Below are 14,960 nucleotides of genomic sequence, written 5' to 3' on the forward strand. Positions count from 1 at the left end.
GCCTTAGAACATCGCGATAGAACTCTTTATTGACTGTCTGACCAGGAGGGACGAACTCCTTATGAACAATCCCGTCAATATAAAAAAAACAGATCAACATGGACTTAATGTTGTTCTTGACTTGTCAAGCTTTTTTTGGCCGAGGTGAAGAAGAGCTCTTCTATTGCAATGATTGTTGCTTGCTTTCAGGGTCATAGCCATAAACCCAGCTTTCGTCCCAGTGACAACCTTTGAAAGAAAGTTTGGATCCTCTTGAAGCTGTTGCTAAGTTCCCTGCAGACTTCCAAGTGATGCTGCTTCTGTTCATTTTGCAGCAGTCGTGGCACAAACTTCGCCGCAATCCTCCTCATGTTCAGTTCCTCTGACAAAATTTGTTGACATGTACCATAACTTAGTCCCAAGGTGTTACATAGGTCTTGGATGGTCAGTCGACGATCTTGCAGAATCAGATCCCTAACTTTCACGACATTTTCTGGTATGGTGCCAGTTGACGGCCGTACCAAATGATCGTCATTCCACAGCGGTTTTCCCAAGTTTGAAACAAAACTTTATACAGACACACTGCTCTCTCAGGTCAGCCATTGCAAAACCGCAAACTCACAGAAACACAACAATGGAAATACGTTCACCAACAATAAACCCAACCACTAAACTCGACCCCGCTTGCCACACTGATTCAAGAAGGATGTCTGAGGAGACACCTAGCGGTATTTCAATGTATTCATAACCATTCGTGCGCAAAATTCAAATTTCGGAAACTTTTGGATTGCCCCACGTATATGAAAAACCCTTCACAGTCAGATTTCCCGACAGGAGTGAATGGGAAGACGGGTTTCGGCCCGATAGAAAAGGGGGACTGATCTGGTATACAGATGGTTCCAAGACAAATAAGGGCACTGGAGCTGGTGTGTACTGCCATGGCACGAGGCAGAAACTTAGTTTCAGCCTTGGGCAGTATACGAAAGTATTTCAGGCAGAAGTATATGCCATTAAAGCATGTATTATGGAGAATTTTGATAGGAACTATAGAAATAGGAACATTTAAATTCCATCTGACAGCCAAGCTGCACTTAAAGCACTTGACAAACACCAGATCAATTCAAAATTGTTCTGGGATTGCCAGCAAACCCTCATGGAACTGGTCAAACATAACAGGGTACAACTGATATGGGTGCCAGGGCATGAGGGTACTGCTGGAAATGAAGCAGCAGACCAATTAGCTAAAATTGGAGCTGAACATCCGTTCATAGGCCCTGAACCAGCCTGTGGCATCTCTATAGGAGTTGCCAAACAGGCAATCAGGGACTTGACTAACATAAAACATAAGAAATACTGGGGATCCTTAACTGGACTTATGCAAGCAAAGGGACTCATACGAGGACCTTCCACTAAAAGAGCGAAGGCACTGTTGATGCTAAACAGGAACCAGCTACAATGGGTGCTAGGACTACTTAGAGGACACTGTCACCTCAAAGGACACCTGTTCAAACTGGGACTAAGTGATAGTCCCACTTGTGAGAGGTGTCAGACAGAAAACGAAACAGCCACACACATCCTGTGTGAATGTGAGTCTTTAGCTTATTTAAGGCTATGTCACTTGGGTCAATACTTTATGGAACCAAGTGACTATTTTGACGCTCCCACATCCAAAATTCTGCGCTTCATCTGAAACGCGGGGTTGCTGAGGGGATAATCAAAAGGGGAAGCACAATAGACCACTATAGGTGGCGGTGCAAGGGCCAAGAAGGCCCACCCCTCATACACTCATTCATTCATACAGATACTGTATATGTATGAGGGAAAATCGAGAAGTCTGTGCTCCTATTTTTTTCAGCCACAATAATACACATACAGGGAAATCAAAATACAGGCAGTGTTCTAAATACCTCTAACTGTTTCTCCACATTGTCACCATCCCGGTTCAGGCATTTGTCCCATTGCACCACTAGTTTGGAGATGCCGCTGTTGTAGAATTTGGCTGGTTGAGCACAGAACCACCGCCGGACAGCAGTTTTAGCATCATCATTGGAAATGAACCTCTGGCATACCAGGAACTTCTTCAGTAGATCAAACACGTGATAATCACTGGGGGCGAGGTCTGGACCATATGATGCATGCTCCATAATCTCCCATCCGAATGACTGCAGTTGGGCAGTGGTCCTGTTTGCCACATGAGGCCTGGCATTGTCATGGAGGAGAACCACATCATCCACGAGAATCCCTAGGCGTGACTGCAGTCATTCGGATGGGAGATTATGGAGCAGGCACCATATAGTCCAGACCTTGCATCCAGTGATTACCACGTGTTCAGTCCATTGAAGAAGTTCCTGGCAGGACAGAGGTTCATTTCTGACGATGATGTGAAAACCGCTGTCCAGCGCCATGCTCAACCAGCCGAATTCTACAACAGCGGCATCTCCAAAATAGTGGGGTGATGGGACAAATGCCTGAACCGGTGTGGTGACTATGTAGAAAAATAGACAAAGATACTTAGAATACTGCCTGTATTTTGATTTCCCTGTATGTGTATTATTGTGGATGAAAAAAATAGAGGCAAAGACTTTTCAATTTGCCTTCGTAAATGGGCAGGCAGGTATCTCAGGAGCAAACCTAAATTGATACATGTGCAGTATCTGTATGCAGTGCATGCTTTGTGCAGAGTCTGTGAAACAATTCATGTGCTTTATCCAAACACTGATAAGTCGGTGGCTAATGGGAAGGAAATCCTTGTTAAAACACCAGCTAGAACAGACTCTTTAAAAATATTGCTCCAGACATACACCTCATCCCAGATCCAGTAATTACATGCTGGGTAACCTGGTTGGATGCCACTATGTATCATGCAGAAAATTCTGAACACTTCAGTTTTGTGGTAAATGAACTTGATAGGAATGATGCTTCCTCTATCACAAAATTGCAAGAAATATTTAATGATAAATGAACTAAGGTTACTAAAAGGGTCCGCGCCATAGCTCAAGCGGTTAGTCACTGGCTTCCCACTATGGCAGCCCAGGTTAGATCCTGGGTCTGGTCAAGTGGAATTTGTGGTGGACAAAGTGGCACTGGGACAGGTTTTCTCCGAGTACTTCGGATTCCTCTGCCAATCTTCATTCCACCAATTGCTCCACGATCACCCTCACCTGTCATCTGGGGCTGGTACAATAGGCCAGAAGTGGCCGCAGTACAAGGGACTTAGTCCCACCCCACTGGCATTAAAAAAAGAAAAAGGTTGCTAAAAACTGACTTGGTCTACATTCAAGCAAATTTCAGTTTTCTGTCCCAGACTAGAATGAAGCTGGAGAAGAATACAAATTTGTTGTCAGAAACAATAAAAGAAATCAATTACAAACTGAACAAAATCAAGAGCTTGGAAGCTGATGATGTAAAACAAAAATCCATTCATGCTTCAGTAAAAATAAAGAGTTTAAAGTCATGTGCAAGTTTGCATGTGTAATAGAAAAGAGAGATCTTGGTGGTTAGGAAGACCTGAAAGATTTGAATGTTAGTACATCATTTGTTACAGGTATGCAAGTCTGGCCTCTATGATGTATAATGTACATTTTCTAAGTATTCTCGTAAGATAACCAACACAGATTTACAACGCAAACCTTAAAGATAACTTCCATAATTCACTACAACACCGTTTCACTTTCTGAGACACTGCCAAAGTTTAGTGAGTACACTGTGTAATCATGTGTGCTTACGGAGGAGAAAAAGCTTTGGGAAGATAACCTTGGTTGACAGACATACAAAAAGCAAAAATATCTAAAATATAACAAGATAAACTAATGCTTCATTATCTCTCACAAGATAAAACACATCAGGCTAGGTTCCATCAAAATATAATGCACCTTTCAAGTGTCTACACTGTACTTCAATACAATGTACGAAATGTGGTGGCTTTTCCAATTCTCTGCATATTGTTCTGGCAAGAGTTGTTTTCCCTGAACCAGCAGTTCCTGCAAAACAGTTTTATAACAATTGTAAAAATGCAGAACAATTTTGTAACAATTTTAAAAATATTCAAACAAAATACATTAGGTACGAGGGTTGGAACTTTAATAGTGGCAAAACTGCTGTAGAGACGCCATGCAACAGAATCAAATAATGTCGCTTATACCACACATTAGTTATATACCTACCTTACCTCAGAGCAAATGGACTCTCCCTTACCACATCACACACATGCGCAGGGACGAGAAGAACACAGACTCGTGTTAGCTGGCAGTCTAATTTAGTGTTGTCACTATGTTTTCGAAACAGGAACAATGCAGTTGGATAAGGATTGAATGTTCCAGAGGCTGTACAGCATGACAGTGTCATCAAGGTCTTAAAGAGGCTTGCGGGGAATCTGCATTGCCTTACAGAACAGTGGCAAGGTGGGTAAAAGCCTTCAACGAGGGACGCCAAAATGTGGCAGACGTGCGTCGGCCAGGTCATACTAGTGTCAGTGAAGAAGAAGTGTATGCTTTTTCTGCGTTACTGGAGAGTGATCGACACCATGCAATTCGTGAGCTGGCCCGAGAGACAGGATTAGTGCATACGAGTGTGCTTCACATTCTGAAGAAACGCCTGGGCATGAGAAAACTGCATCATGATGGGTCGAACGAATGGTGTCATTGCGGGTCACCACGAAAATCAAAAGTTCATCAGAACCCCAGCAATGTGAAAGGTATGATGATTCTCATGTACGACTGTGATGATATTATCCTAAAGCATACCGTTCATGCACAGCATTACTGTTCATTTTTGGAACACAACCTGCGACCAGCTTTGAGAAAGAAGCGGCGACACTTTCTGCAGAACCCATCCATCATTTTGCAGGAAAATGCTCGGCCACATGCAGCGCAAGCTGTGGCTGATTTGTTCGATCGATGGGGCTGGGAAGTGATGTACCATCCACCATACTCCCCGGGCTTAAGCCCTTATAACTTCAACTTGATTCCTAAGATGAAGGAACCACTTCGTGGCATTCACTTCAGAACTGTTCCAGAGATTCTTCAGGCAGTAGACCGCTCCATTTGAACTATTAACACAACAGGCGCTGCTAAAGGTATCCTATGACTTCCACATTGCTGGCAGCAGGTTGTACACAATGCTGGTGACTACAATGAAGGACAGTAAAACTTTGAAACATGCATCTATTTTATATAAGTTGTAAGTAAATAGTTGCCACTATTAAAGTTCCAACCCTCGTATAAAGCAAGAAGCATACATTCTAGTACACACTCTGGTTCTGAGAATTTTCTCAGATGGAGGAATTGAAATTTATTTCATTTACAAACTGCAGATCCTGGAATCTATAAGTACATGAACTAATACTCGAGCATGCCTATTCTACAGTATTAAATATTTCTTCAAATTGAGTCTTACAGATGTTTCCCACTTGGTTTGAAACATATAATGATCTGACCCAATACCTGTAATAAAATTCTGTTTTTACACTACCTAGTTATAGCAATGGGTTCCAAAAATAAACGTTATTATTGAGAACAAAAGTGAAACTAACAGAGCACAAACCAAGAAATCTGGTGCGAAAGCATTCATCAAAAGTTCTATGTTGGGAAAGATCTAGTTCATAAAATATTAAAGTGAAAAAACAATGTGGGGCCTCGTGTGAACAGCTTCATGAAGAGAATGGGAACATTGTGACATGAAGGCTGAAACCAAAATATTGGAGTGAGAAAAGACAGCCGTTGCTAGGAAATGTCATGGTAAAAACTCTGTGGAAATGAATGCATATGCAACAATACAGGAATTGCTGGGCGAATGTTAGGCAATGCAGTGTTTTCTATGTAGTCTGTGCTGCAGCTACAGAGTGTCCCAGGAGGAATGTGCCAAACTTCGGGAGGGTGTTCCTTATGTTAAAGTATGCCAATATAACCCAAAACACCTATGTCCAAAGTTGAACGGTTATGGAGATAATGGCCCGAGAAAAGTGTGGTCTTCTGGCGGGTCCACGCACTGTACCTGTCAGCTGAGACATCTTATCTATGTTTGTCCTTGAGTGTGGTGATTCACACTAGCCATAAGCTCATGTGCTACATACAGAGTACGTTGCGGCTGCGTCGTGAATGGTTGGTAATTAGTTGTGCAGAGTTGCTGAAATGCCTCTTGTGTTTTCACACGTGGAATATTGTGATATGCATTTTGTGTATGGAATTTGCGGTGGCAATGCACGTGCTGCTGTTGAAGAATACCAAAGGCGTTTTCCCGATAGAAGGATTCCATCTCGAAGTGTATTTAGACGAATTCACCAGACATTGCGTGATACTGGTTCTCTTCCGAGTGTTTCTGTGCACTCTGACAGGGAGGATGTACGAATGAGAAACACACGAGAGAATATTCTTGAGATGGTTCAGAGAAGTCCACGTCTGTCCACTCGTAGAATGGCCTCTCGCATCGGCATATCACGTATGCAGGTGTGGCGAACTTTACATGATAAAGAGTTGTATCCTTACGATGATAAAAAGGTACAACATCTGGAACCAGGCGACCATTAACAGCGTATGAATGTGTGACACAGGATAAAAGCTCATCCCGAACTGTTAAGCGTCATTTTATTCAGTGATGAGGCATCTTTTACCCTTGACGGTGTAAATAATTTACGAAATGTGCATACGTGGTCCCATAATAATCCACGTGGGATAAGGGAAATGAAATTCCAAAAGAGATTTTCCGTGAATGTACGTTTAATACAGTTATGTGGTCGGCTTATAGCGCAGTGAGCCATGTTACATCAGCGCTTGCCAGTCATGTGTCATGTATAGTGCTTGGAAACCCTAAGGACAATTATGACATGGAGAGCGAGTGTTTTGTACTTCAATTTTATGGCTTCACGTCACTCACAAGTTATTTTGATGTTACGTACATTATTAACATTACAGAATCCGCATATTCCTACCAGTTTTAATTATTATTTTGTAATCAACATGTGTGTAACACCAGTCAAAGTTTGACATTTCTCTGGCCATTATCTCCGTAAGCGATGAACATTGGACATAGGTGTTTTGGGTTATATCGGCATACTTTAACATAAGGAACACCCTCCCGAAGTTTGGCACATTCCTCCTGGGACATCCTGTATATAATGAGGACTCTGGGCCAGGCGCCACAGTTAGTTGTGAATGGTAGTTGTAGTCAAAAATAGACACTGTAGGGGTGGTTTGTAACTGTAACATCAATGAAGACAAAATTTTACAGAGAATATTTCAAGCATAAAAAAAAAGAAAATCAGAAACTTTATGTAAAAATAAATTGAAAGATTAAAATGTGTGGCTGGAAACTTAAAGTAGAAATAACATTGTTTTCAAGGGCACTGTGTGCGACTGACTTAACAGCCAAGTTGTCTATACCAAAGCATTTGAACTGAAAGGTCCTGCTAATGGTGACAATCACCAGTAAAACCTTGTTTTAAAAGCATAAAATATACTTTTGGTGAATTACTGAAGCATATGAAGTCAAAAACACATTTGGTGCATGCTAATGAACAGTGGGAACTATATAATGATGATTTATGTGTTCTGTTTCCATTAATTCTGTTATAAATGCTGATAAATACTGCCCATAATTAATATGTATTCATTTAATATCAGTGCCATTAGACACTTCTTGAAATGGAAAGTTAGGCAAAACAGAAAATTTTCTTGGTCTGGTGGCATTCCATTTTGAACATATTTAAATTTTCTATTTACTAAAATCATAATTCATGTATGCATAACATAGGCTGATTTTCTGACTTTTTTTCAAGATAATTATTACATACATGTCATCTTCTGCCTTAAGTCTGTTATTTAATGACATTGTCAGTATTGAGACTATATAGTGTAAATGACAATGTTTAATGAATATGAAGCAGTTGACAGAATGACAACTGGCATGGGAAACCGAAGTACTCAGAGAAAACTTGTCCCAGTCCCACTTTGTCCACCACAAATCCCATACAACCTAACCCGGGATTGAACCCAGGTCAGCTGCAGTAGGCATATGTTACCTATTTGGCATACTGATTAAAACTAATTAAACTCTGTGTAACAAAAGGTAATCTCGAAGATTTCCTATAGTAAATTTCGTCCATTTCCTATTCGGTTTTAAAATTGGGTGATCCCATTCTGTTAATCATACTGGATTAATCTTCTTGCATTATCATGTACAATACTAACAGTATTAGTGAAGGATTCAAAATCCCCATACATTATCTGTGTATATACAGAATGTCCCAGGAGTTTGGTGCCATACTTAAGGAGCGCACTGAGGATTCCATATAGAACAATTTGGAAATAGGAACTCATGCCCGCAAACATAAAATAGCAGTGCTAGGGCGTCATTTAAAATCATTTTGTTTAAACTTGGCGCCTCAATGTCGAGCTGCATTGCACAGAGGAACAGCCATCCACCAGCACTCGTGCCATTGCCAAGAATTTGGGGACATCAAAATCAAGTGTTTGGAGGATCCTGCATGTCCAACAACTTTACCTGTATCATCCAACGCGAGTACATGACGTAGGTCCAGCTGACATCATACCATGAGTTCAATTTTGTCAGTGGATACTGAACCAGTGTTTACAACAGCCCAACTTCCTGAATCATGTGTTCTTCACAGACAAAGCGCAGTTTACAAGGTATGGCTGGTTCAACTGTTGAAAAAGCCACATCTGGGCTGACAAAAACCCCAATATTACGGTAGTTGGTTACCACCAGGCGTAATTTTCTGTCAATGTCTGGGCGGGCATCATTGGCAATCACTTGATTGGGCCTTTCCTCCTACAACCACGACTCAATGGGACCTTTTACAAGGTGTTCCTGGAACTTATCCTTCCAACTTACCTGGATGCTGCTTTACATGGTTGTTGGATAGAAAAAAGGAGGCCCAGTGCCTTGGCCACCCTTATCTCCAGACTTGACACCTGTGGACTATTCTGTCTGGAGCCATGTGAAAAGCCTGATCTATGACATGCCTGTGGATAATGAATTTCAGCTGTTGGCCAGAATACTTGTTGCATGTGACGTGATCCATGGGATACCTGGAATATTTGAAAGGTCCGCCAAAAGTTTCTTTCCTCGAGGTAATGCATGCATTGAAAATGGAGGGCGCCAATTCCAACATCTACTCTAGCAGATGAGTCTTAAGAGTTTGGAGGGGGTAATATGCCTGTGCATGCTCTTTGACATTAATGCACCAAGTTTAAACAAAATGATATTAAATGCCACCCTAGCGCTGCTATTTTACGTTTGTGGACATGGGTTCCTATTTCAAAGTTGTTCTATAGGGAACCCTCAGTACGCTCCTGAAGTATGGCACCAAACACCTGGGACACCTGTATAATACATTATGTTACATAAAAATATTCAATAACATCAAAGTGGTCTATAGTTTAATAATTACTTCCCCCTACATTTCTGAGTGACCAAACAGCAACAAAATACAATGTTAATAATAATAGCATCTGAGGAATTACCAAGAATGAGGATGTTATCTGATACCAAGTCTGTCTTGACTGGTACAAGTTTTGTAACAAGAGGTGTAAGACGTAAACTAAATTCCAATGTTGTTATGCCCTCAGAGAAGAGTTTCTTGAAGTTGCTGTAAAACAGATTCCCTCTTTCCCTGCAACAAATCAATATCACAAAATAGCTTCCTTTCCAAGTAAATGTAAATTGCATTAAATAGACAGTAATATAGTAATACAGACATATTAAGAACATCCAGTATTTTGTGTCCTGTTTAGTATACTCGTATATAAACGTTAACTTCTCTGTCTCCTGTATCTCTGGTTCCTATGAGCATGAAGGCATTTCAGTAACGTCTTTGGATATTTCCTGTTAGCTCCATCAATATGTAGGGCAGCCATGGCTGTTAAAGCTATTTTCAAGTACTGTAGTAGTGTTTGACATGATTCAGATTCTCATTTTCAATATATCTTTTAAATACCTGAGTATAATTTAATTTTTAAATCTGAGTGTAATTGCTTCTTTAAAGTTACAACTAACATATACGTACATGTATATACTCATATATTGATGCTGACAAGAAACCAACCATGAAAAGAGAATGATACACATGCTACAGTTAGGGACTTGTGCAGGCGTATTGAGGGCGTAGGTCACAAACTGTACATGGACAATTTCTTTTCTTCGCCCGACTTGTTTGACGAACTGATGACAAAGAACATAACGTGCTGTGGGACAGTCAGACCAAATCGGAAGGGCTTGCCTGACGATTTTAGACGAAGACAGTTTCGACTTAGGAAAGGGGACATTCATGTTAGGGTGAGACAGAACATGACAGCACTAGTTTGGAAGGACAAACATGACGTTTACATGCTGACAAATATGCACTCTCCTCCAGCAGAAGGCAGTTTCTGTGATGAGCATGGAAATGCCATAAAGCCAGCTGTTGTTGCTGACTACAACAAGCACATGGGTTATGTGGACAAGGCGGACAGGATGGCAAACAGTTATGGCATCTGTCGTCGAACCTGGAAATGGACAAATAAACTATTTTTCCATCTCCTGGATCTGACAATTCTGAACAGCCACATCCTGTTGAAATCCTGTGGCGCGAATTGGACGCACAGAGATTTTCGTCTCGCCCTTGTGCGGAACATGCTGGAGCTTGCTGGAAGGGGTCCACCTCGCCCTCAACGGCCCAGGGGTCGAACCCCGGCTGTTAGATCGGAGCCATCTCGAATAGGGGAGGTCACAACACCACATTGGCCGACTTCCTCTACTTCGAAATTGAGATGTCGTGTGTGCTCTTCGCGTGGGAAACGAAGAGGCGTCCGGACAAAGTGCGAGAAGTGCGACATCGGACTCTGCATTTCCGGATGTTTCCGAGAATTCCACACGAAGGCAACATTCCAGTAGATGACGCAGGTGGGAAGACAGACAACCCATGCAGATGGTGGCCAAAAATTATGTAAGTAGGAAAAGAATTTCTATCTTAAAATTAGATTTTAAAGCAACGTGCGCACGTGCGGACTGTGCGACCCCATATGGGGTCATTTGTACCGCTGACTTTATTTTTGCGACCCCATATGGGGTCATTAGTAGTTTAAAGGTTAAAGTGAACAGTGCACAAGTTAGGGTAGCAGGTATAAAAATGCCGGTCCCCAGGGTGATTTAAATATTTAAATCGACGGTCCGCAAAGTGTTAAGGGCCACGGCACAGTAACACAAACGTTAAAGTTCTGAGGTATATAGATGAAGAATACTACTCCATACATTGGTGAAACCAATTTAAAAAATGTTGTAACACTTTTAAGCAAACATGGGTATAAAACTCTAAACAAAAGTAGCCTGTAACAATGCCTTATATATTCCTTTACATATCCACAGTATAACAGAAGCAATATGAAGGGAAATTGAAACATACAGAAAAAAATGTATACTCACTCCTCAAAATGAACTGAAACAATACTCGTATATGTCTCAAGTATAAACCCAAAAAAACATTATATACTAACCAAAAATGAACACTGCAGGTCTCATTATTATCCACTTCTTTATCAACACTTGGATATACCAAATGTGAAGTATTTTCCTTCACTGTGAACTTGCATTTTCTCACACTGTCAGGATCCAGAATAGCATATTCCAAATCAGCAGGCAACAGGCTGACTAAGACATTGATTGAACTGAATGAAGGTGTTTGTAGAGAAAGAAATGATTTGGAATTGATAAGCAGACAATGTGTTCTCACTTGTTCAGCTATGTAAGACCTACACAAATTTTCTAATTCCTCGGCACTCTTTTCCTAGAAGAGACATCACAAGTACATCAGGAGTAATAGCTGAAAATTGTAACCACACTCCATCACAGTAACTTTAAATTGTGTTCTCAATGTTCATGCTTCACTATACATCTACATGTAATATAACAACATTATTGATCAACAGATTTTGGTGTACTTTCATACTTATAAGTTCTACTTTTCTGAACACTGTAATAGAAGAGTTTCTAGTTTTACTATCAGCTGAAACTGAAATCTACATGCTAGAACCATGATGAGCTGCAAATCTTAAAATTATGCAAAAATCTTTTGAAAAAACACAAGATACTACCAGGATTCAAAGATTCAACAAACACACCATATTTTCTATGGACTTACATTATGTCTGTTTCTGTTATGGGCATTAATAAACACAGACCCTTCATGTGAGGTCTGAAGCTTGTATGACAACAATTATGAAGATTAGAGGCTTTCACGGCGGTGACTATGAAGAAAGCAGTCTTCTGGGATTTAGCACCATGTACATGTGGTGCTAACCGACGTTTCGGAGGAATGTATCGCCTCCATCTTCAGGGTAGAAGAAAAAATATAAGAAATCTGCAAGCGAAGAGACCGTGAGANGAAGATTACTGTTTCCTGGGAAATGACACCATGCAGCCTGATAGATATCTGTCAATCAGGATTATTGCATTTTTGGATTTTGTCCATCATCTGGTATTCTACCAAACACAAAAGAACACATTTTGGAAATTGGATCTGTTTCTGTCCTTGGGTGTTCCAGGTGGGGGGGGGGGGATACCCACTCCGTTGGGTCCATTAGAAAGAGTTAACCTCAATCACTGGTCAGGTTACCGCTTCCTAAGAGACCCAAGAAAGTAGGTGTCTCCTACCCTTCACCAGAGGATGGAAAAAGATCCAGGTTCCAAAATTCTGTGTTTGTTCATGTCTTTTAGAACACGGGATGATTGACGAAGTCCAAAAACCCAGCAATCCTGAATGTTATACACCATCGTCAGAACCCGTCAGAATATCTCTGTCAGTATTTTGGAGGAATCTGCTGTATCCATATTCTGTGTAGAAGAGCTTACACATCACATGCAAGAGGGCAATAATCTTTACAATTTTTTTCTTCTATTCAGAAGTCTTTATAACATATTTTTACTGTGTTGATATTTTAAAAGTTCAATTAAGGATCCTATGAAAACCTGTAAAGTCTATTCTGCCAAATTGTATCCTCATCATCCCATGATGAACCCTTTGCTCACAAATGATACATTGGTGCTGGGGTCACAGCAGTTTTAGATTACAGTCTTCTGGAATGTTACATCATGTAGTCTGAGAGTAAGTACAAATGTTTCAAAGCAATCTGCTAATTCCAATTTCAAGGCAGAAAGTGACAGAAGGTTCATCAAGAACAGTGGTACATATCAACGAGATTACATGGCGTTACATCACATACCATGATCTTAATATTATGCACCCTGATAACTTAAATCTCATGGCACTATAAGCACCATCACCTAATTCAAGTTATGAAGTAATACCAGTACAGCAGTTCCATCTAATATGAAAGGTAAAGGTAAAGTTGTCCACGTGCTTAACTAATTAAGCACTACACCATGAAGGCATATGGGGGACTGGCAGCATTAGATGGAAGTGAGTGGTCAGCTTCATGCCCCTGCCATTTTACTCCCGGGAAAAAGCCCCTGCTACCCATTGGATATGAGGCTGGGTGGGCCCTAGAGCTGGTCTGGACAACTTGGAGAAGAGAAAATTCATGACCCTACCAGGACCCGAACTCAAACCCCTGTCGTCCAGCCCGTAGCCAGTTACTATACTGACTGCACTGTCCCAGCTCACTGTATATTATGAGGTAAATGAAAATACTGCAGCTTCAATTAGTATTAAGCCTAATGCAGTAAATCTGAATTTGAATATTTTACAAATCTAGATTTAGAAATAACCACTCTCATGATAAAGACTTGAAACCTATTGATCAATCATTCACTCTATCAATCATATACATACCCAGCTTCCAAGAGGAGTAATTTGTATTTCAGAAGGAAGGGACCTTACTGAAGTGGTGAGAACTTCCAGACTCACTCTTGCTCCAATTCGCATACCCAGACCTGTTCTTGTAACTGCAGACACCAATAAACTGTCATGTCCAATTCTTTCATCTATTGTCATTTCATCCAGATATTCTTTTGCATTGTCAGACAAGCTCTTGTAAACATCCTCAATCACAAACAATTGCACATGAACACTTACAGGAGTATCTTTTGATAAAGGTACACTGGAAGTTTCTTGCCCGTGAAATTCATCACCTTTACTCACATGTTTATTATGAGAGTCTTCAGAGCCTGATAGTTCAGGAAGTCTTATCAACTTACACGTTAACACACCTTTCCTACTATTCAGAAAAGCAGCATCCACATTTGGCATACAACATCTTCTGACAAACACATTATAAGGTTGTGATAATAAACTATCTATACTTCTTTCATTTTCTGCTGTTGGAAGATGCATGGGATGAATGCGATATACCACAGGAAGAGGTCTGTGGGTATACTTCTTTAAAACAGCAATGGTCTGACGTTCAGCTTCTGTTCTGGGTGGGCCTTTCACCATCATATCTTCTCTTTTGGCACCCCTGTCTGATACATAGCTCCTTAAAGTATTCCAAAGCATAGACGTAAGGGACTGACCTGATATGGGAGTTTGGTCATCATATTTCTGTGATTCTTGCTTCAAAATATCTGTTTCTAGGTTTGGGTATTCAACCAATGACTCAGTTACCAATGTTGTACCAGTTCCTGGTGGTGAAACCACTACTTCCGTTAAGGGTTCCAGAAGGCCAGCAGCAGAATGTGACTCTAAACCATCTGTAAAAAATGATACCACTAGAACAGGCAAGAAACTATTTAAATCAATGCTAGTTTCAATTGCCTCCCCTTACAGTGAATCAGGATTTAGAATTACGATTAGTATCATATTTTTCAAACCACAAGACATAAAACTATTTTAATATTGCAAGATTTCAAAGTAATCTAAACACCTGTAAACAGTCAATTTGATTTATTTTTTTCTGAAATACCAATGAAATTGAGGGGTACATGGTAGGACTGGTTGAGGCACTATGCTACAAGCTGGAAGGTTGCAGGTACGATTCCCAATGATGTCACTACACTTTTCAACTGACCTAATCCTTTCATCCACACTATGGCCC

General features: G+C 40.7%; 1 protein-coding gene across 1 annotated transcript in view; it reads right to left on the reverse strand.

The window, feature by feature from the left end:
- LOC111863139 (peroxisome biosynthesis protein PAS1) overlaps window positions 1–14,960 on the reverse strand; it is a 92,572-nt gene that overhangs the window by 69,289 nt on the left and 8,323 nt on the right. Inside the window, exons 4-7 of the mRNA XM_023849185.2 lie at window positions 13,760–14,616; window positions 11,466–11,755; window positions 9,459–9,607; window positions 3,852–3,959 (exon numbers count right to left, since the gene is read on the reverse strand). Coding sequence (XP_023704953.1) covers window positions 3,852–3,959; window positions 9,459–9,607; window positions 11,466–11,755; window positions 13,760–14,616 — 1,404 coding nt within the window. The remainder of the gene's footprint in view (window positions 1–3,851; window positions 3,960–9,458; window positions 9,608–11,465; window positions 11,756–13,759; window positions 14,617–14,960) is intronic.

The sequence above is a fragment of the Cryptotermes secundus genome, unplaced genomic scaffold (assembly GCF_002891405.2).
Source record: "Cryptotermes secundus unplaced genomic scaffold, Csec_1.0 scaffold6, whole genome shotgun sequence".
NCBI classification, from domain to species: Eukaryota; Metazoa; Arthropoda; class Insecta; order Blattodea; family Kalotermitidae; genus Cryptotermes; species Cryptotermes secundus.